This window comes from Epinephelus lanceolatus, chromosome 2, assembly GCF_041903045.1.
Source record: "Epinephelus lanceolatus isolate andai-2023 chromosome 2, ASM4190304v1, whole genome shotgun sequence".
NCBI lineage: Eukaryota > Metazoa > Chordata > Actinopteri > Perciformes > Serranidae > Epinephelus > Epinephelus lanceolatus.
The window spans coordinates 11,628,725-11,649,207 of record NC_135735.1 but is presented as its reverse complement, the minus strand read 5'-3'; the positions used below and the strand labels follow the sequence as shown (position 1 = coordinate 11,649,207).

Genomic DNA, 20,483 nt, shown 5'->3' with positions numbered 1-20,483 from the left:
TCACTGTGTTTGTGTAAAGAAAAACAAAATAAAAACAAACAAAGACAAAAAAAAGAAGAAAAAAAAGATTCAGACAATAAAATTTGAATTATTGATCCTCCAGCTTGCTCCAGCTTTGTGTGAATAATCAGTACATTACATTTACACTTCATTTTTTTTGCAGGTTAATGCTGTTTTTATATATTATATAAATATAAAATACTAACTTTTTTATAATATCACCATATTGCATTGATTATATATTATTTTTGAATTTAAATTTTATTCTATATTACAATCATTTCCTCAAAACTTAATGAAAATGTGATAACTAATGGAAGTAATTACAGTGTCATTTCTGTGCACTTGTACTTTTTTTTTTTTAAAAAAATAGTCATTTTACTTGTATTTTTATTGTAAGTAGGCCTATTGTACTTCATTACACTTTAGGTTGCATCAGAGTAAGAACAAAAGTCACCTGATAAATTGTGAGAGAAAAGAAAGGCAACAAGGGGATGAATTTAACAGCTGCAGCAGAGAAGCTGCAGGTGTCTCTGCGGCCACAGGAGGGCAGAGCACCACATACTGTAGGTGACACCCTTCAGCTGACACTGTCAAGTGAGCCTTTACTGGTGGGGTGTCAGAGGGTCGTGGGAAGGGTGTGGTCACACCTGTGCTGGTTTGTAAACAAAAAAAAACTACATAAAATGGAGAACAATGCCATAAAATTAAGGATGACGACACTATGGGTTACGATCATTATAATTATTATATCTTGGCCATAATGAGGGTTTATGAGTTGTTGTTTTTTTCATTTACATGAATGAATGTGACATTTACCTGTAATTATGATGACATTGACAACAGTCAGATATTTCTTTGGAGAGGTTTTCCTTCTAAATTATAAATTAAACTAGGTACATGTCAAATGGTGTGATATTTTGTAGTTTAATATTTATCCAATCATTCATATTTTGCCAAAATTGTAACGTGGCTGGACATGAATAAAAAGGTGTTCATTAATTTCAGGTACGGCAACGCGAAAACCCAAACGGCCCTCCTGTGTCACGTTTGTCCGTTCTGGGCTACAGTAGAAACAACATGGTGGACTCAGTGTCGCAAATGGAGCTACAAACGGCTCATTCCGGTAACAGAAATACGACGTTTCTTCATTTCAGATGATTATACCATGATAAAAACATAGTTATTTATGTTATATTCCCCTTCTGCGAGTATATGCCCTTTAATGCCACACACTAAACTTGAATGAACCACCAGGCAGCAGGCTTTAATGACGAAGCATCCGTAGCAGCGGCTAACATGCTAAATGCTAAATCACCTACATTCACTGAGTGTCTCCGACCTTCAGCACTGAGATGTGTGAGGACTTTCTGCGGATTGTGGACTGGTTGTACTGGGACCAGAGAGGCAGAGTGGACTGGTTATATTTTACTTTGTGAAGAAGATGAATCTGGAGCAGCTTGGGGAGGACTTCAGGTGCACCAGACTCACAGGATGACGTCAGACAGGTGAGTCTGCAGTGGTTTATGTTCATACATCTCTGTGTTTTTGCCTGTTTGATGATGTTTTATTCTGCTGTTGCTTCATGAACCAGCTGCGTGTCCACAGATGTTTTTGTTGTCAGCCATTTTTTTGTTTAGGCTGCTGTCTGAATTTTGTCCTGCAGGTGTAGTGAAGGTGGATGTGTAATTGATATTCGGTTGTATGCACAGGCTGCATTTGTCCATCTATAGATAAAGATGTTATTGTTGGTTTGGACCTGTGGTGTTGTTTCACTTGTGCAGTCATTAATGCTCTCTGTTTTGTAGTAGCTGGTCTGAGCACATTTTAATTGAGCTTCTTCTTAACTTTTGTCTAAGCACAATTTTACACAAGTAGCCTTTGCTTCAGTAAAGACTTTAAAGTGACTGTACTTTACTTTAGTATTCTTTGCATCATTGGGGAAATAATCATATATCTGATCCTGGATTCCAAATGAAGATTCATCATTCATCATTTCTAAATGAAGATCATAACTCTTTATTATATGTGTAGAATTTATTTGAGGAAAAGCAATAAGGTCAACTTTCATTCCTTTCAACTACAAAGTATGTTATGTTGCATACAGTATGCACACATTTGGGACATACCACTTTTATATCCGTCACCATGAAGCTAAAACTTAACGCCACTCACCGTGAAATTACGTCTGCAGTTCTCTGTCATTGTTATTTTTTATAGTTATATCCTTTTGTTGTTATTTATGATTAATTATTTTCTTCACTTAATTAATATTCCTATTATTACCGTTTGACTTGTCATCAGTTACTTGATTGTGCTGCCATCTGTTACTGTGGCTTCTGACAGCTGTCAATCACCTGTCAAACAACTGTCATCTGTTTGGGGCTCAGACGATGTAATGTATTGTCCACTGTGCAGAGGATTGTGGGTCAGAATAGCCAAAAAACCATGCTGGTTTGCATGGTGTAAAATCTGACCAGATGTAGTAGAACATTCTGGTATTTTTGGCACACTGCATTTGACATACTCTGTATTGGGGCATACAAAATCTTTTTCTGGCACACTATACAGTATGGTAGTATGGGTTTTGGAAAGCCCGGTTTTTCTGTGAGTCACCATTTTCTTGCAAATGCCTGATTGGTAGTGTGCATGTGCAACTCCCAACAGAGATGAGAATATGTGAGGTGTCTCCCTCCTGAGCTCTGTAAAAACGTGGCATTTACTTGCTTGGGACAGTCCTCCTTATTGTTGAGCTGTGGTAATGCTTTATAATCCCTATTTTTATATTAACACTGGATAAAATGACTATTGGTATGTGTACTAGAAAGAAGCCAATCATAGTGACAAGCCCGTTGAAGATTATCATCAGACCCCAGTTCCCCCTAAACAGTGAGTCAATGTCAGATTTGAAAGGTGGAGTCTGATTGTTGATATGTGAACCCAGCACCCAAACAAATACCCCCAATCCAACACTGTTCCTTCAGAAGCTCTGGTAATATCTGTGATGATATTTATGTTTCATTGGTCTGAGCCACTTTGTTTGCTTCCCATTTACAGAGCCAGGGCTGTATGAACATTGGGTTTTTGTTTTTAGCCCACACAAAATGGACAGCTAATGGACTGCGATTGGATTAGAATCACAGTCCGCACCTTTAAATAAAGTTTAGCTGCATAACATGTTTGTAAAAACAGGAGGAATAGATCTAGAAGACTCTAATATACATGAAGAGCATCATGAAGAATGAAGTAGTGCAGTTTATAAAGACTTAGAATATGAATAAGATAGTTCAAGAATTTACTGCAGAGAGGAAAACAGAATATAAATATTTCTTTATTAAAATTTCATTCACTCATAAATAATATTTAGAAACATATAACACAACAATCCCAGCATCCTTTGTGTGTGTGTGTGTGAGTGTATGTGTGTCTGTGTGTGTTTGTGTATGTGCGTACCATGAACAAACAGCAATTATTTACAGATGTACAAAATGGTCCTCAGTTATCATATCTGCAGCAGAAACCTGTGGGCAAGATGTCCTTTTGTTCTGCTGAGATTATTGGAACACAGCGGCCATCTTCAGTTTGTTAAGAGGCTGAAAACTGAAGAAACTGGACTCAAACTTCAGAGAAAATGAAGCTGGTTTTTGGCTTTTTGTGGAATATAAGTCCTTGGCTCCTTCAGGTTCAGAGCGGCTCGAAGATGCTGTTGGGTTCAGCAGGGGGACTGGAGCCTGCAGGGCTGCTCTGAGGTGATCCAGGGCCTTGGGGGACCACGCTGTCGCCTGGAGGGGCAACAGCTGGATCGGTGCTGATCCGCTCTACGATGCTGGACAAACAGTCCAAACTGGAAATGAGGGATGGTTTACTGCTGCTGGAATCTGTGAGAAAGAAACAGGCAACGGACAAGTCATATCACAGGAGAAACTGGTTGTATTTAGAGGGAACTGGTCAAATCAAACAAAAAAAGTTATATTAAATGACAAAGTGGACATATTAAAAGACATCTTCGTTATCTGATTTTGATTTTTTTTTAAAAAAAAAACAAAAGGGTCATATTTAAGAAGAATTTTGTAATTTTAGAGAATTAAATGGACAAACCTGTCATTTTACTTTAACTAAAAAGGTAGCACTCATTTTAAAATAAAACTGAGTCATAAACTAGTCACACTAAAAGAAAGCAGACACGTTTAAGGGGAAAGGTGGTCATATTAAGAGTGAAACTCAAGCTGGACTTTTTAAAAGGAGAGGCAAGTTACTTTAAATTACAGTGTGGTCAAATTAAAAGACAAATCTGTATATCAATAAAGACTATATTCAGCTTAAAGTACAAATTGGTCATATCAAAGAATAAGCTAGTTACATTAAAGAAAGTATTTAGGTACAAACACACCATCAGAATTGAGTCATAAAACCGAAACACATTAAAAGAGAAACAGCTCCTAATCATCCTAAAGGAGTGAAGATGTGAATGTGAAACTGACCGTCTGTGTGGCTGTAGTAGGAACCGTCACTGTTCTCACTTCTGGTTGAACACGGAGAGATGAAATCCACCTGGAAACAGATAAATAAAGTTAATTAAGTCAACAAATGAAATATCAATGAGTGATTAGTGGACATGATGTTTGAGGAAAGGAATGATACACAGAGACGATATAGTACAGCAGTAAATCAGTAAAACTGATTAAATATTTAGCTGAATTTAAAAGATGATTTATGCTGAAAGAGATCAGTTTTTTAACTTTTGATGTGTTTTTTTATCACTTAATTACTTAAGCAAGTGTTTTTCAGAATTTATTTGAATTTTAAAATGTTAAATCACAATAGACATTTTGGTCTGTAAAAGAATCACTTTTATCACATCTGTGTGCCTTCGTTTTACATTTTAGCATATTATTGGGATCAATATGTCAAGTAACAATCTGTGACTTGTTTAAAGCTGCACAGGTTTTCAAGTGTTGAACTGCACGACTCTTCTGCTAACTTTTAAGTTAAAACTTCCATGTGCATGCCAACAACAAAACTAGGACACAGGTCAAAACATATTTTATATTGAAAAACAATTTGAGGAGTTCATGAGTTATAAATGTCTGCTGTATTTTGGAAAAATCTGATTATGCCTTTATTTCCACATTCTGTCTAAATAATTATCATATTGCTTTCCATAATTTAAACTGGCTGACTGTTTCAAATGTGGAGCATATCTCGTGGTTTAGTGCAAAACATTTCAGAGTCAAAACAAAATGAGATTTAGGCCTGAAATTTGATTTTAAAGTTGATTTTAAAGACTCCCTTCATTGAAACTGTATTGAAGCGCTGCAGCCAAAAATAAGTATCCCAAACACATTCCAAACATTTCATGAGGCAGCACATGAAGCATTCAGCTGTTCTCGGACTCACCATGCCATCGGAGCAGTTGGAGCGGGGGCTGGAGGCGTCTGAATCCCCTGAGTAGTGCTCCAGCTGTGGGTAGAAGCTGTCGTCCCTGCTGGTCCTCAGCAGTGCCTGCAGTGACTCGATGTAGCTGATGGCGTTGCGGAGGATCTCCACTTTGGGCAGCCGCTGGTTTGGATTTGCCGCCGTGCAGCGCTTCAGGGTCTCAAAGGCGTCGTTGACCTTACCAAGCCGCCGCCTTTCTCGCATCGTCGCTGCTTTCCTCCGGTCTTCGTGTGACGTTTTCCTCTTGCAGGCCTTGCAGGCCCAAAGCAGGCAGTGCCCTCCCGTCTGGTGGAGGCCCCCGGGGGCCCTCACATGCTCGTCCTCCTCTGTGGTGGGGACGTGGTGGTGATGATGGTGGTGAAGATGGTCTTCTGTCTTCAGCAGACCGGCGTGCATCAGCCGGGAGTCAAGGTCATCAAAGAAGTTCATGTCGCTGGTGCTGAAGCAGGGATCATCATAGAGGTCGTCAGCAGAGGAAAGAGGGAAGGGAAGGTCGGGGAAATCCATTGGCCTCCGCAGAAGATTCTCTCAGAGCTATAAGAAGAAGTCAAAGAGAAAAAGTCCCCTGAAAAGTTCCTCTTCTGACTGAAAAAGTCTCCACACAGTGTCTGTTTGTCAAACTGAAAAAGGGTTAAAAGAAAGAAAGGGTAGAAAAAGAAAGAACAGACTAGAAGTCTGCTGTCAAAGTCAGTTGATAAGAAAGTGGAAACTGACTGCAGAGGAGATGAGTGTGAGTTAAAGGGCCAGTCTGTGTAACTTCAGCTCCCTCAGCTTGGGTTGTCTTATAAAGGAGTCAGTGTGGAGGCGGGGCTGTGGTGTAAGTGACCAATGACCTGAGGGGTGTGGTTTGTGTGTGTGTGTGTGTGTGTGTGTGTGTGTGTGTGTGTGTGTGTGTGCAGGAGGGTGTCACTGGGGTGAAACTCAGCAACAAGAAGGAAGCAATAAAAGAGTCCATCTTAACTGATCATTGATCCAGGGCCCAGTTGTTCAAAAGTAATCTGGTCGTATTGGATCAAATCTTGAAAATGGATTATTCAAAAGAAATAAAGGGATTCTGATATCACATTAGATCATGTAATCGATGGATGGATCAAACCTTCAGTGTGGGCTGTTTCAGTAGGATTGGGATACCTTTGATCCAAAAGATCAGGATTCTCCTGATGCCAGTAGAAGGTTGGATTCAGGGTGGATTTCAGGAACAGAATGCAGTTAAACTTTAAAATTTGTCAAATATATATACAGTTACATTTATATGTTGCGCTTGATTTGTTTAACAGTTACAGTAATAAAGTAGACCTCAGGCTACCTATTAATATTTTAACAACGTAACGTTTTTGTCCTCATAAAATAATTCCACAAATAGCTGTTAATATCAAACAAAAATGACTTAATTTTAACTTTAATTTGTCACTTTACATTTACAACAATGACACAGTCAAGAGTAGTTTCTAACAATTGCATCTTCATGCTGCTTTCTGTCACTTCAATTAAAAACACCTAAAGTGACTTTAAGTCAGGAAAAATATCCAGATTATTCAGATTTAGATTTTATTTTTGTGTGTGTGTGTGAACGGCAGGGTCCTGCTGTTGACTTTGATCTTCTCATGTTAACTTATGAATAAAAAACTAAAAACTAGACTCCTGCCAGAGTAACCAAATGTTGATTATAAAATCAAATACATAAAACGACTTTTTAAGAGGGTAAGTGGGTTTTGTACCTACATGTTAACTTTTTGTCACAGTTTCACCTGACATTGACATGTGGATACTGTTCATATAACTGCAGATAAAGTTTAGTCACAGTTTAGAAAAATGTTTCAGAGAGTGCTCATGTATAAAAACATGTTTCCCAAAAGTGTATGTAAAAGGTTACAGTATATTTCTAAATGAAACAGTTTGTTATAGACTTTACTTCCGTTCACACTGCAGTGACTTATTATCATAATTTTCATTACTGATAATAAGAGGATTCAAACAGTGATAAAATAGCAGAGATTAAGTCAAGAAAGGTGTTTATATGTCTGTCTGTGGACAGATTTTTAAATGTGATTGCGTGCACAACCATGTAAATTGCAGTCAACAAACTATACAGGTGTGGTGTTGAGATCACAATGAAGGCTGGGTCCAGAAGTGAGTGTGGTCAGAGTAAGCGTGTTGGAAATAGGAATTATTATTTATAATTATGAATTATTTTAATTCATTTAAATTCAGGGATGGCAAGATTATCTCTAGTATATTCATTTATTTTTGTTTTTGTTTTGAGAACAATCTATCACACCATACAGACATTTGACAGTTTTAAACAGTACCTGATTTTTTTTGGTGTTTTGTCCACCAAACAAAACAATCCTACTAATTATTCAGACCAATGTAATGGTGAGTCATGGTATTTTTACACATTTTTAGATCATGAAAAAATCAGATTTATCAGATCAAATTGTCAGGTTGATCAAGAAAGACTGAAACTTAATTAACATAACACCGTTTGCATTAAATTAACAGTACATTTCAGAGTCTCAGTAACATTATAGGAGTGTAGATGTCATTTCTAACTATGTGAGGCACTTTAGTCCAGTTGACTGACACAGAGATGAGACTGCTGAGTGCTTTAGTCTGATGTCCTGCTGAGGAGGTCAAAGTGTCACGCAGTCGTAACGGTCTCTGATCTCAAAGTGTGTGTGTGTAGGTGTGTGTGAGTGTGTCATTACTGGACAACAGTTTAAGACAATTTGTCCAAACAGGTGAAATTATCTCAGCTCACAGACAGATTGATTTGAATTTGTTTTTAAGTTTGTTTAAAGTTGTCACCTGTTTTTTTCTCCTGTAGATTTTGTCTACAGACACCAAAGTGTCATCTGCTGAAATCACAGTGGTGTCATTTTAATGAGTTGTATATTATAAGAGTCTGATCTTGGGAAAATTAAGAAAAATGGCATATTTATCATTCAGCATATAGGTGAAAAAGTGGGGAATGTGTGAGGTATTTTACAGTTAATTAAATGACACATTAGTTTGACACAAACTAAAACTAAAAGTTTACCAAATGGGTGAGATGGCAAATCTGTTAGAATAAGATGAAAATCTAAGTTTGTAGTATTTTTACAAAAGACAGAGCAGTTACATCTCATAGAATATGCTATAAAGAATTTGTAGGGTAGCAAAAGCCAGAAAATATCTAAATTGAATAGTTCATTTAAGTTTGACACCCTGTTTCCAATTCATTTGGATACTCTCATGAGTTTTGTGTTTATTTGTTGTCCTGTAAAAGTGAGACTTTTCACAGCTTCAGAGATATAAAGTGGTGGTGTGGGACAGAACAGCTCACATCACGGACTCCTCACAGCTTAATGGGAAGGCAGTACGTTAAATTTAGCAGCTCGTGAAATCTAAGACAAGTGCCCTTTTAACTGAGGTGGGTATCATTCTGGACTCTCACACCCCTCCTCAACCCCCTCTCCTTGGGACACGTTCAAATAAACCAAGAGAACATGAACCTGATAGCAGCAGAATTAAATGCTGAGATAAATGTTTCAGTCTTGGCATAATTTTGAAATTTCCCAGCTCTATTAAAAAGTATATAAATACAGTACACACACGCACAAGACGGCGTCCACGAAACAAATAAAGGAACAAATAAATAAGAACTAAAAATAGTACTGTGTGGCATTTAATAATCCCAATAAGTGCAATGAATCAAAACCCTGCCATAGAAGTGCAAAATATTCAGTGCATATTTTGCACAAACTACATTTTGTGCAAGAAATGCATCAAGGTTAACTCAGGAACATCACCTCTCTTAAGTCATTCTCCACATCAATCAAACGCCATTTACTGGACAATCAAACATGTTGTCATGGTCTGAATTAGTGTTTATGACCTCGTTTTCTTACTGTATGTTTGGGCTTATGTGTGTCTGTAAAATATGTGCTTTGGTTTTATGGTAATGTCACTGTCTTGCTAACTATGCTTGTGTGTTGTTCTTGCTGGTGTGCTTCACTTTGTGCTTTTGTGTGTTTGATTGTGGCTGTGTGCTTTGGTCTATGTTCTGTTTTATGTTAGTACGTTCTTAATATTTTGGTTATATGGTTGTCATTGTTTTATTAATAGTGCTTATGTCTTGTTGTTTTTGCTTTAGTGCCTTGCTTTGTGCTTTTGTCAATGGTTGTATGTTTGCTCTGTGCTTATGTGCTCTTCTATGAACATGCCATCAATCTACTTTTATCTGTGTTTATGTGCTTCTGTGCTTTTGTATGTCATTTTAACTCCTTTACCTTATATACATGTACACACACATACTGTATACCATCAACCTGCTAGGGACTGCAGATGGAAATTAGCATGTATGGCTAAATCTGGCACATTTATGTGACTTAAGTGATCATGTTCATTAATGTGTACTGTCCCTTTCTAAATAAAATAAACATAAACATAAGGTTGCTGTTCATGTTATCAAATTCTGCTATAATTTACTTTATTCACCAATCATCATAAAATAGACTTAAAGGATAAGGCTGTTATTTGACATTTTTCTTATTGTCAATAAATCCCATGAACAGATCAAAACCAACAATGTGTAAGTTTGTCTCTCACCACTTTCTGACTTTCTCTGTGTGGTTCTCAGCTCCAAACCCACTGGTTCCTACTTATCTTAAAAATCAGGTCAGGGTTGGGGAGTAACAGAATACAAGTAACAGCACTGTATATTCAAAATACAAAAAATGAGTAACTGTATTTTCTTAGTTACTGTGTAAATTGGTGGTATTCTGAATACAGTTACAGTCTTTGAAAATAAAATACTTTATTTGTTTTCTCTGACACTGTGTCTTAATTGAATGCGACACGAGCGAGCGTTAGTTTGATTTAATTGTTTCCATTTGAATGTCCTAAGTGGTCGCGAGTGATGCACTGCTGCCATTTTGAGATGAACTTTTGTTGGACACCTTGTTTCTACTTATTCCTGATGCTCGCTTTGACAGCTCCACAATGAGGAGGAACGGCTGATTCATGTGTTGAAATGAAAGGACCTGCCTGTGCCCCTATGGCAAATGGCATAGGGGATGTATAGTGACAGGGGGGGTGACTGTAGCTCAGAGATAAAGCTAGTCGTCCCCCAATTGGAAGATCGGCATTTCAATCCCTAGCTCCTCTAGTCCACATGTTGAAGTATCCTTGGGCAAGATACCGAAAATTGCTCCCGATGGCTGTTCGATCAGTGTGAGAGTGCATGTGAATGGTTACTGAGTGGCAGGGGGCACCTTGTATGGTACCTTTGGCCCCCAGTGTGTGAATGGGTGAATGCTGCAGTGTTAAAGCACTTTGAGTGGTCGGTAGGCTAGAAGTGGGCTATACAGGTGCAGTCCATTTACCATTAACCATGACACTGTCAGAGGAAGAAGATATATCAGGCTTTGATACACTCACAATACTTTTTTGTGTATACATTGTTGTTTTTTGGTCTTTTTGGTGATTTTTTTTATTTTTTATTTTTTTTTTACAATAAGAAAAATATAGAATATCACTAGACTCATCTTTTAATTTAACTCAGTAAAAGTGGCTACTGTAGTGTCAGTTTGGAGGTTGAGAGCACTTCCTCCGTCAGTGTGATCACAGACTCTGTAAAGTGTGATAAACATCACATCATCTGCTGTCATAGTAATGCTTTACAGTAAGAAATTAAACCTCAGAAGCGGGTGTGAGGCGGTCGGCGCCGGCCTTGACTCTCTGCGGGTGGAACACAGCCAGAAAGGCATCTGAGCAAGCAGCCAATCAGAGGCCAGATAAGAGCGAAGCGGAGGCCAATACCAGTCCAGCAACAGAACAGGTTGAAGCTAAATATTTTGAATGCTTGGCAGCTGTCGACAGTCTAACACCAGATATACATAAGATAAACTACATCTACATACAGTTTCAGAACTGGTTACGCTGCTCTCGTCTTTAGAACAGAGAAATTCATTTTATTCCAATTTATTCTAAGACTTATTTCTATATATTTCCTATATTTGGCCCCACTTTAACATATACGCTGTAAATATTCAGTTTTTAGAATTAAAACCAAGGTAATAAAATACCAAAAATCTTTGTTAACCTTTGACTGCCCTTTCTGTCTCAGTGTTTGTTGTTGTAATATGTCGTGACAGTGGACCTCGTTTATCTGACTCGTAGAGACATGTTCTACTTTCAGTTTTGTTGTTAAATGACGGTCTCACCACCCCTCCCTCATTCTTCAAAATCCTTATCGTACTGTGAGTGTGATTCCTGGAAATGGTACACCTCCTCACTCCTCTGTCCCCTCTTACACCACCGTCTTGCCTCAGTCATACTCTTATTTTGATATCAGATGCGTGGGAGGCTCAGTGTGTCAAGACTGCATACATGACATGTAACTTGGAGTCCACAAAATGTGTCTGCAGACTTAAAAACTGTTTCACTGGAGACACACAAGTTAAGTGAGGATAAAGAGTATACATGTGTATAAATTTGTGTAAACACTTGTGTGGGAACACTTTTTATTCACTGAACTAAAGCTGTCAGGTTTGTTGCGGCAGAGCTATGAGAGTCTAACGCCAGATTCACACTGGATGCAGAAGCACCGCGATTTTGCGCATTTCTCTGGGCTGATCAGCAAGTGATTCTGCTCTCTGCTCTGTTTAAATCACATGTAGAACTCTCTCTGCCTGCTTGTGTGTCTGTGTGTGTGTGATTGCGTGGGTGTTTTAGTGTGTGGGTGTGTGGGTGTGGATGTGTCTGGTTCAGGGGCTCAGATCATCTCTCTCACTTTCTGTTTAGACACATCTGACAAACGTGGGAGCATGGGATGCCTAATCTATCAATCATCATAGTCAGATCATCTACAGTACAGGCCAAAAGTTTGGACACACCTTCTCATTCAATGCGTTTTCTTTATTTTCATGACTATTTACATTGTAGATTCTCACTGAAGGCATCAAAACTATGAATGAACACATGTGGAGTTATGTACTTAACAAAAAAAGGTGAAATAACTGAAAACATGTTTTATATTCTAGTTTCTTCAAAATAGCCACCCTTTGCTCTGATTACTGCTTTGCACACTCTTGGCATTCTCTCCATGAGCTTCAAGAGGTAGTCACCTGAAATGGTTTTCCAACAGTCTTGAATGAGTTCCCAGAGGTGTTTAGCACTTGTTGGCCCCTTTGCCTTCACTCTGCGGTCCAGCTCACCCCAAACCATCTCGATTGGGTTCAGGTCCGGTGGCTGTGGAGGCCAGGTCATCTGCCGCAGCACTCCATCACTCTCCTTCTTGGTCAAATAGCCCTTACAAAGCCTGGAGGTGTGTTTGGGGTCATTGTCCTGTTGAAAAATAAATGATCGTCCAACTAAACACAAACCGGATGGGATGGCATGTCGCTGCAGGATGCTGTGGTAGCCATGCTGGTTCAGTGTGCCTTCAATTTTGAATAAATCTCCAACAGTGTCACCAGCTAAACACCCCCACACCATCACACCTCCTCCTCCATGCTTCACAGTGGGAACCAGGCATGTGGAATCCATCCGTTCACCTTTTCTGCGTCTCACAAAGACACGGCGGTTGGAACCAAAGATCTCAAATTTGGACTCATCAGACCAAAGCACAGATTTCCACTGGTCTAATGTCCATTCTTTGTGTTTCTTGGCCCAAACAAATCTCTTCTGCTTGTTGCCTCTCCTTAGCAGTGGTTTCCTAGCAGCTATTTGACCATGAAGGCCTGATTGGCGCAGTCTCCTCTTAACAGTTGTTCTAGAGATGGGTCTGCTGCTAGAACTCTGTGTGGCATTCATCTGGTCTCTGATCTGAGCTGCTGTTAACTTGCCATTTCTGAGGCTGGTGACTCGGATGAACTTATCCTCAGAAGCAGAGGTGACTCTTGGTCTTCCTTTCCTGGGTCGGTCCTCATGTGTGCCAGTTTGGTTGTAGCGCTTGATGGTTTTTGCGACTCCACTTGGGGACACATTTAAAGTTTTTGCAATTTTCCAGACTGACTGACCTTCATTTCTTAAAGTAATGATGGCCACTCGTTTTTCTTTAGTTAGCTGATTGGTTCTTGCCATAATATGAATTTTAACAGTTGTCCAATAGGGCTGTCGGCTGTGTATTAACCTGACTTCTGCACAACACAACTGATGGTCCCAACCCCATTGATAAAGCAAGAAATTCCACTAATTAACCCTGATAAGGCACACCTGTGAAGTGGAAACCATTTCAGGTGACTACCTCTTGAAGCTCATGGAGAGAATGCCAAGAGTGTGCAAAGCAGTAATCAGAGCAAAGGGTGGCTATTTTGAAGAAACTAGAATATAAAACATGTTTTCAGTTATTTCACCTTTTTTTGTTAAGTACATAACTCCACGTGTTCATTCATAGTTTTGATGCCTTCAGTGAGAATCTACAATGTAAATAGTCATGAAAATAAAGAAAACGCATTGAATGAGAAGGTGTGTCCAAACTTTTGGCCTGTACTGTACTTAACATCAATTACAACACATTTCAGTGTGTTTTCTTGCCAGAAAAATGAAGCAGATGCTGAAACCATTGCAGGAGATCATGAGCTGGCCTGAGGGCTCAGTGCCGCACCATGTCCAGTGTGAACAGCCTAACAAGCAAGCCGGCTGCGCTCCACTGAAAATCGTAGCACTTCTGTGTCCAGTGTGAACCTGGAATAAAAGTAAAACCTCATACTGTACAGCAAATCTACAGGGACCAAAAGCAGTTTAGAAAACTTAAAGGAATACTGCACCCATAAACAATATGAATGGTATGTAGTAGCGTCCTCCCTCTTTCTGGTGGCGTTAAGGAGAGTAGAACACCAGACAAATGATAGCATATCAGTGTAAAGGCTCATTTATACTCAAAGTTAAATATGTGTATGGACACCGACAGAACCTTCTGTCCTCACTCTGCTTTCATTTCATCCATATTTCTACACATTTTTTGAAAGCTCATGGATATGGACAAAACACAGCAGTACCGCCAGTTATTTTGTGGGCAGTGTGGAGTATTTCAGGGGGTGGGGTGGGGATTGCGTTGCACACTAATACCGTGCATAATACCGTCATATACTATATACCCTGGTGAAATTTCAGGGAGGTTTTAAGGTATAAAAAATAAATACCACCTGAGCCTAACAGTCACTAAATTTGATATATATTGATCTGTTTATTTACATAAAGGGAGTATGAATTAGTCCTAAACAGACTTTGACTAAGGCTGAACAAAAGATAGCAAAACGGTTATAAAACATCCTAAGAACTTTCTGAAAATTCCAGCACAGCATTAGGCAAGCATCTTGTACCCATTCATGGGCTCATGGAAATGTAAACACAACTATTCATACTCTACTATTGCTCAACATTTCCTTCTTGCTAAGCATTTCCTTCAATGGAGAATAATTTGAAAATGCTAGCAAAAATAGTTGTGTAATGGAATTTTCAGGAAGTTTTTCAGAGGTTTTGTAATCTTTTTTGCTGTCTTACTTTCGGCCTTTGTTGAAGTCTATTTCTTTAACTCACAGGACTGCAAATCTAAATTGTGGTGTCTGTCACGGGGCTAACATTTTCACACTCACATTCACACCTACAGGTAAATCAGGGTCTCCATCTCAGCCTTTCATCTGCGTGTATCTGAACTATGAGAGGAAACTGGAGCACCCAGGAGAAACCAGGGTCCAATGCCAACCTAGTCCTCTGGACACACCATTTATATAATATATATTACTCAAAGTACATCACCTCGTGAGATGCCAGAACATATAGTTCAGGACAGTTACTGCTGATTGGATACTTATAGCTCCAGTTTGTGCCTCTTAGCATTTGGGTTGCAGAATGTGGTTTCCCGCAAAGATACTTACTCTCCAATAACCACTGTTCTGACAGTATTTTCAGAATCTGTAGTAGAGTTTAGATCGGGCCCAAAAAATGGAGCCCGACCCGGCTCTGTAATTATGGGCCCGAGCTCTATTTAAACCCGGCATTTTTCAATAAGTTGGCTGTTATAATTAAGAGTGCCTGGGCACACATGGGGAGCACGTTAGTGCCACGGAAGTCCTGCAAGTGTACTCACAGGCGCTTGACTGTCCGCACAGGCAGCACATTTCTCCTACGCTCTATAATTCAGCAGACAGAATATGTTTTCATCCACATGGTTAGTCTTGAGTCTTTCAGGATTCTGTAAACATCCCAGAACTGACCTTCATTGCTGATTAATTATCTTTTAGCAGAACTAATGATCACATCTGGGGCAAGTAGAGTTGCTATGAAGCACCACAGTGAAGAATCTGAAGCAAAAAGTTCCTTAATCATTTTCCATTCTAATGTCGATAGCAAAAATCATGAAAGTTAACAATTGAATATAATTTAAGTAAAAAGGGATTCATTCTGCAGTGTTGTCAACCAAAGACTTTATAACCCCTCTCCCTGTCAGACAGGTACAGGACTCAGTTTCTAAATTCCATTTAAGAGCAGAACTTTTTTACTTAAAAGTAACAAAGAAAACAGTTCATTCTGTGGTCCTGCAGAGCCAACACAGTCTCTCCTCGGCTGATTGTGTTATCGCACCATCCGTCCTTAATCCAGATTTTCTTTGCTTTTTGAGTTTGTCTGAACCTCCTAATCCCGTTTCTGTCTGCTCGGCGTCTCATGTTTCATCCAAGAACCCTCGATATCCCACCAGGGACTGATGCCAGGTCAGTTTATAGCGCCTGGTACCAGACAAGGGTATTTTTATTAGGCATGTGGGGATATATGCGTGTGTGTGTGTGTGTGTGTGTGTGTGTGTGTGTGTTGTTCAGGGCATGTTCTGCTGTTGGGTTGGATTTGAACGTATGGTTTGTATATTATAAAATGTGGTGACTTGATAGCATCAATAAAGTTCAATTCCAGTTTTCATGATAAAATGCAAGCACATCTAAGAACATCATTAAAAATGTGAAACTTAGCTTGGATCTTAATTACCTCCTCCAAGGAGGTTATGTATGTTTCCGGTTTAGTTTGTCATGTGTCAGCAGGATTATGGAAAAACCACTGACTTTATTTGTATGAAACTTGGTTGAAGTGTGTAGCAGGGGCCAAGGAAGAACCCCTTTAAAGTTGGAGCTGGAAATCCGAATCACTGGGCGGATATGTGAATTATTTTACGCTTTTGTTAACATTGCGTGATAGGGCATTTGGCCTTGGTGAACGTCTACACTCTCTGTTTGTCATTTGTACTGAAATAATTCACTGATTCACTGAGTTCTTCTCTCCTGATTGACTCAGTCGATTAACTGTCTAATCAGTTTGAGCTCAGATGTCGTGTTGAAGTCTGCCTTTGTCAGCCGCTGCTGTTTTTGTTCCTAATGAAGACAAACAGACAGTAAATCTTCACCTGTCGTCAGCGTCATCATCAAAGCTCAAATGAGGAAACCATGAAACCTCAATCTGATCTAATGGGCTGAGAGCGGGCATGTTGGGACACGTAGGAACAGGACAGAATGACAGTCTGCTGGACCTGGATGTGGTTTCCAGATGGATCAGAGCTCAGAGGGACTCACCAAACACACACACACACACACACACACACACACACACACACACCACTGTACCCCCTCCTGTGTTTTACAGCTCCTATTAACAGTCAAAGCAAACTGACTGTCGTCTGGTTTATGAGTTGTTTCACTCCTCTCAGCTACTCAATCACCACAATAAATGTTGGCTTTGTATGTTTATGCAAACTACAGATATATAACATTTGTACATTAGTATGCAGCGGATATGTTGAAACTTTAAGCTTCTTGACATTTCAACAACACTGTGTGGCATTGTGTTTAGCCACAAAAACACTTGAAATGATCACGTGTTTGCTGGTTATGTATACAATAAATATACATAAAAGGAGTCCAAATTGAAACAACAGTACAGGCAGCCTCAACAGGCAGCTGCTGTGTGTTGTAGTGATGTGACAGAGGAGGTGGAGGTGGAGAGGTTGACAGGTGTACAGCCTCTCTGTGGACCGGCTGAGTGACGCTGCCACTGGCACTGACTGTGAATTACTACTTCCTGTTGCTTGGCGAGGTGGTTGACCTCTGGACTCACTGTGATGGCCGTGACTAACTGCTCTAATAAGCTGCAAGTAGCCTGCTGGGACACACACACAAATACACACACAAATACACTTTTTTTTTTAACCAATTTGTCATATTGTCAAGAATATCATTATTGCAAAAATACCCTGAAATATCATGATATTATTTTAGGGCCATATCTCCCACCACTAGCTTAGAGCATAGGTGTAGATTCGAGGGGGGACACAGGGGACACGTCACCCTTAATACTTACCCCCAGTAAAAACATGAAAGTAGCAGAGGACAAAATCTATGACATTTATACCATAAATGTATCCAGACAAGGCACAAATTGGTGCATTAAAAAAATCACTATTTAAGTGCTTGATTCTCAGAATTTTCTTGTGAAGGACACCCAAATCCCCTGTTTCATATGTGCCCTGACTGGACCCAATCAAGCTCTTGCAGCAGGAGATTAGAAACTTTTAAACGTTATAGGTATGTCACAACTTCTGTTAACTCACAAACAGAACATAAGTGAGCTATTCATGTAGAGTCTTCTTGTAAGCACAACTATGACGCTGTGCTTTAAATGTACATGCAGTTACAGCTGAGTCGACTGAAGAAGTCGTCAGCTTTTTGGACTCCGAATTGTGGTTGTTTGTAGCAACCCGTCAGTGGACGCGGTGCCACAAAAGGCAGCTGTTTTTTACAGACATCACTGCTTTTTCTGCCCAGATTGTGCCCCCCAAAAACAGGTATTTTAAGCCAAAACATGATATTTTCCAAACCATAACCAAGTAGTATACGTGCCTAAACATAACCACATGTTAACTACAGCCTTGTTGACATTTTGAATGTATCTGCTACATAATAATGTAACATATCTGTGGTTTGCAGAAATGTACAGTGCCAATATTTTTTCTAGCAGTTGGGTTGGCAATTACAACAGTGACGTCACTGTAACTCTAATATAGTTTGTAAAGCTGTGCTGTTACTTTAGTACTACTACTTAGTAGTATAAGTACGACTGTTTACATACAATAAGTGAACAGACAGCTGCTGCTGCTGCTCGCTCTGATCACTCATGTGTGACTCCTCACTGCTCTGTGACTTTTCAGTCATCGTTTCTGAAAACTCTCACGGTTTTCCCCTCTCTTATGAAACAGCACTGCAGCTATGAATCACCATGGCTGAGAGAAAACCACAGAAATGTATTTCTTCACTTGGCGACACAGATTTTCGTCAATCCAATCTGCTGATTTATACAGTTATGTCTTCAGATGACAGTCTGTCACGAAATCCAGAAAGCAACAGAAAACTCATTGTACATTTAGTGTTTTGAATTATATAAATTTGTGGCAGAAAGTAACTGAGTACATTTTCATGTATTTTACTTACTTTACTTCAGTATTTAACCCTTTGAAACCTGAACAAATTGGCCTGATTACTTTCAAAAACATGGGAAGAGGGCAGTGAGCATGACAGAGGTAATGACTAAAGAAATTAGTAAAAAGAGAAAATTAAAAACAAGAAAATTCGTTAAAAAAGACAGTTAATAATAAACAAACAAGGAAATGACCTGGAAAATTGCTTAAAAATTATAATAATTCTGTAACATGTTTTTAAATTTAATAATAATAATTATAAATATAGTTTTCCCCTAGTTTTTTCTTTTTTTCCTAGTTTCTTTTTAAATAATTTTATAAATCTTTTTTGCAGTTTTCCCCATGTTTTTGAAAGAAATCGTACCAATTTGCTCAAACATTCAAAGGTTTAAATACCTGCAAAAGACTGAAAAAACTGATGTTGCTCCAGGTTTAATAAGGGTTAATATTTTGCACATTTCAGATGGAAATATGGTATTTTTTTCTCCACTTTGTTTATCAGACAGCTGTAGTTATAGTTACTCAACATATTAAGATTTTAAATACAAAACGATGAAAACATCTTAGAAAATAAGATGCATTTTAAACTATTAAACCACCTAAAAATATATATTTTCAAAATGAGCTTGACCATCTGTGCCATTAACACACTTCTTAAATGTTAAGGCATTAATAATAAAAATCAAATACCATAGATATATAATAATATAATACAGGAAGAAGCCATTTTGCGCAATGAGTACTTTTACTTTCGATACTTTGACTACATTTAATGACTAATATTTATGTACTTGTATTTTGACAGTGTGGGTTTACCAGTTTTACTTAATTATAAGATCTGAACACATTTTCCCCCGTTACAGAACGTCATTATCATTTAGAAACTCTGATTGATTCACAGTTAAAGTAAGCAGCTCCATCCATCTCTCTGCCCTCATGTTCCTCTACTGTGTTTTGGTCTTGAGAACAGATCAGGTCCACCTTTGTCTTCACTCCTCTCAGGGGGTCAAAGGTTAAATCAATTCAACCTGCTCCCTCTATTTGCTCCTGCTGTGACAAAGCCATCAGGTCACTTCCTGTAGAGGGGACAAATGTCCAGCACTCTGTCCCAGGACGTCAGCTGAAGGCCGGGGTCTGGCCTTGTCATCAGCCGCCTCTGACGTCGGGGTGTTTTTTTACTCCTCCTTTTCCTTCTCATGGATGTAAATCAGAGCAGTGCTACCATCCTGTTCAAAGACGCAGTGACAAAAGGAGCTCTGATTGAAGTGGAGACTCTGCTAACATGTTTTATGAGCTTCTGACCTGAAACAGGAAGCACGAGTGGACTCATCAGCAGGTCATAGTCAAAACCTGTAGGGGATTTTGTATTGTGGCCAAGTTTGATAAATAACAAGAAAAGTGACTCTGAGAAATGTTGGAAAATGATGAATTTTCCAGAACCCGAAGTGACAACTTCAACTTGCTTATTTTGTCCAACCAGCAGTCCAAAACCCCCAAATATTAAATTTACAGAGAAAGGCAGAAAATCCTCAAATATAAGAAGTTAGAAACTGAAAATAGTCACTTAAACAATGACATAATCATCAAGACAGTTGCCGGTTAATAT

General features: G+C 39.0%; 1 protein-coding gene across 1 annotated transcript; it reads right to left on the bottom strand.

The window, feature by feature from the left end:
* Nucleotides 1-3,313: 3,313 nt before the first annotated feature.
* LOC117258738 (myoblast determination protein 1 homolog) lies at nucleotides 3,314-6,212 on the bottom strand. Its single transcript, XM_033629860.2, has 3 exons — nucleotides 5,398-6,212; nucleotides 4,482-4,551; nucleotides 3,314-3,878 (listed from the first exon to the last, which is right to left on the bottom strand). Exons 1-3 carry the CDS (start codon nucleotides 5,941-5,943, stop codon nucleotides 3,685-3,687), a joined length of 810 nt encoding a protein of 269 aa, XP_033485751.2. The 5' UTR covers nucleotides 5,944-6,212; the 3' UTR covers nucleotides 3,314-3,684.
* Between the last annotated feature and the right edge of the window lie 14,271 nt (nucleotides 6,213-20,483).